Source organism: Megalops cyprinoides, chromosome 24, assembly GCF_013368585.1.
Source record: "Megalops cyprinoides isolate fMegCyp1 chromosome 24, fMegCyp1.pri, whole genome shotgun sequence".
Classification (NCBI taxonomy): domain Eukaryota; kingdom Metazoa; phylum Chordata; class Actinopteri; order Elopiformes; family Megalopidae; genus Megalops; species Megalops cyprinoides.
This window is the reverse complement of record NC_050606.1, coordinates 442,501-445,000: the sequence shown is the minus strand read 5'-3', so window position 1 is coordinate 445,000 and position 2,500 is coordinate 442,501. Positions and strand designations below refer to the sequence as shown.

Here is a 2,500-nt window from a genome sequence, read left to right as displayed (position 1 = left end):
GTGTGTGTGTGCGTGTGTGCCCTTGGTTTTGTTTGCCCCTTGGTTTTCTCTTCTTGCCTGCTGATTTTGGAATAATTCTCTGCCTGTTTGGACCCTGATTTCTGCCTGAGCCCCTCTGTTCCTGTCCACCCGTTTGGTCTCCTGTGAATGACCTCCGCCTGTATTTGCCTGGTGTTTTTGGATATGCTGCCTGTTTTTGTGGGTCTTCTGGTTTTGACTCAGACTGTTTGAGGACTGTTGCTGTGTAATAAATACCATTCAGTAGTATAAAGTTTGGCATTCTGGTCTGCGCCTGGGTCCACACACCTGAAAGCCTGACGTCAGCCTGTAGTGTCCGGTGAGTGACTGAGGTCTCTCTTTGCATTGTGATCATGTGTGTTTAGCAGCCTGTTGATGTCAGCACTGTGCAGCAGACGTAGTTACACACACTGACCACATGGTGGCAGCAGAGCTGTGCAGCCTGAAGGCCGTCAGCCTTGCCGAACGCGGGGTCCTCCCTGCGGAACACCCCCAAACCCAAACACACCCCACACACACCCAAACACACCCCCAAACCCAAGCATCCGCCACACACCCAAACACACCCCCAAACCCAAACATCCGCCACACACCCAAACACACCCCCAAACCCAAACATCCGCCACACACCCAAACACACCCAAGCCCTGAGCAAACCTAAAACTCCAGATGCCCAAACACCATCCCAACCGAAACCCACCCACACACACCCGAACCCTGAGCAAACCTAACACTGCATGCACTCGAACCCAGAGGCTCGATGCCGGGTGACCGCAGGGAATTCTGCCACACTGGGGTGACAGAGGAGTGAAGAGAGAAGGGAAAAGAGAGAGGGAAAGAGCTGGAGAAAGTGAGAGCCGGGGGGGGGGGGTGCTGTTTATTTCAGTTTTATGTCTTCTGTCTCGGACAGCGCGCTACAGGAGATAATAAGAAACAGATACTTTCAGGCGCGAGGGCAGGAGGGCGTGGCCAGAGGGGTGGAGTCTGGAGGGGGGGGGTCAAATTACAATACAGCTGCGAAAGTCTGTGCGCTGAGTCCGTGTTTAATGCACTGCACATGTTAAACCTGCGGAGGACATCGAAACGAAGCGCTGAACAACTTACAGCCATCTGAGCACTTTACCGAAAAACGGGGACATTTTCACGGACCAATCAGCGCCCGCGAAGCGTGCGCGACCCCGGGGCTCGAGCGAAGGGGAGAATCCGCGTGACTGACAACAAAAAGAACCAATAAGCGCAGAGAAACGGCGCTGGAGAACCCGCCCAAAGGCAATTAAGGGTAAAGGACGAAAAATTTGGGGAAACCTTTTTTTCTCAGCGGAAAAAAGCGATGGAGAGGAGGGGAGAAGGGTTTGCGGATGAAGAAACATGAGAAGAAGTTGAATTACGACGAACGAATTCGATGGAAACTCAGCTAATTTAAATCGACCTGGAGCAGAAGAAAGTTAAACATTTTTAAAAGCAGTTTTCATCCATCCCCCTGAAACAGCGCGCCTGGGGCTGGGGTCAGACGCAGCGGTCCCAGCGCAGCGGATACTAACGTGCAGCTGAAAGTTATAGGTTGTTGCTAAAACCAGTGATTCCGGGAAGCTTTATGAGGAGAAAGGGAAATGCGATGCGAGCTGGCAGTTAGACTTTAGGCGGATCCGCAGGCGAGCGCGTCGCGCCGATCAGACTCCGCCGCCGCAGAAGTTGGCTGAGTTTTCGCTGCGGAGTCACCCTCCCGTCCCGCTGTCGGGATGGGGGCCGCGCCGGGTTGGGAGGAGGGCGAACTGCAGTTTAAGCTGGTGTTCGAGGAGGACCCGCCGCCCCCAGCGCGGGGCCCGAGGGAGCAGAGCCCCGCAGACAGGACGGACAGCGCCCGGCACCCGGACCCGAACCGAAGCAGCGGTCAGTACCCGGAGAGAGAGGGAGAGCGAAGGCACACGGGGGTGTCCAGTCTGCATTTAATGTCTGTTCGAGGTGTGTGTAGAGTGTCATTGTATGCCTTCTGTATGATGTGCAATGTGTGTGTGTATTGTTCTCTTTCTGTAGTGCTCAGTGCCTGTATTATATATGAGTTTGTTTATGTGTGTGTGTCCGTGCGCGTGCAAATCTCCATGTGGTTTTAATCAGCTGTGCGTGTGTGTGGGTGGGTGGGTGTGCGTGTGTGTGTGTGTGTGTGTGTGCGTGAGTGCAGTTAACAGTTGCCATCTGGACTTAGCTTACAGCTCTCTGTTTATTGAACACGCACATACACACCTACATCCCCCTCCCTCTCTCTCTCTCTCTCTCCAGCACCCCTTCCTTTCCCCCTGCCTTCATATCCCACTCACAGCTCTTTTCAACTGACCGCTGCTCCATACTGCTGCTCTGACCGCTGCTCCATACTGCTGCTCTGACCGCTGCTCCACACTGCTGCTCTGACCGCTGCTCCACACTGCTGCTCTGACCGCTGCTCCACACTGCTGCTCTGACTGCTGCTCCACACTGCTGCTCTGAC

At 54.4% G+C, this 2,500-nt stretch overlaps 1 protein-coding gene across 2 annotated transcripts in view; it reads left to right on the top strand.

Annotated features, from left to right (window-relative positions):
• The first annotated feature begins 1,343 nt into the window (after positions 1-1,343).
• Positions 1,344-2,500, top strand: part of nfatc4 (nuclear factor of activated T cells 4) — a 9,640-nt gene continuing 8,483 nt past the window's right edge. Inside the window, exon 1 of one of the 2 annotated variants that reach the window (XM_036518852.1) lies at positions 1,344-1,908. In XM_036518852.1, coding sequence (XP_036374745.1) covers positions 1,758-1,908 — 151 coding nt within the window. In that variant the 5' untranslated portion in view covers positions 1,344-1,757. Of the gene's footprint in view, positions 1,909-1,948; positions 1,981-2,500 lie in introns of those variants that run through there. The other variant, XM_036518853.1, reaches the window with a different exon arrangement.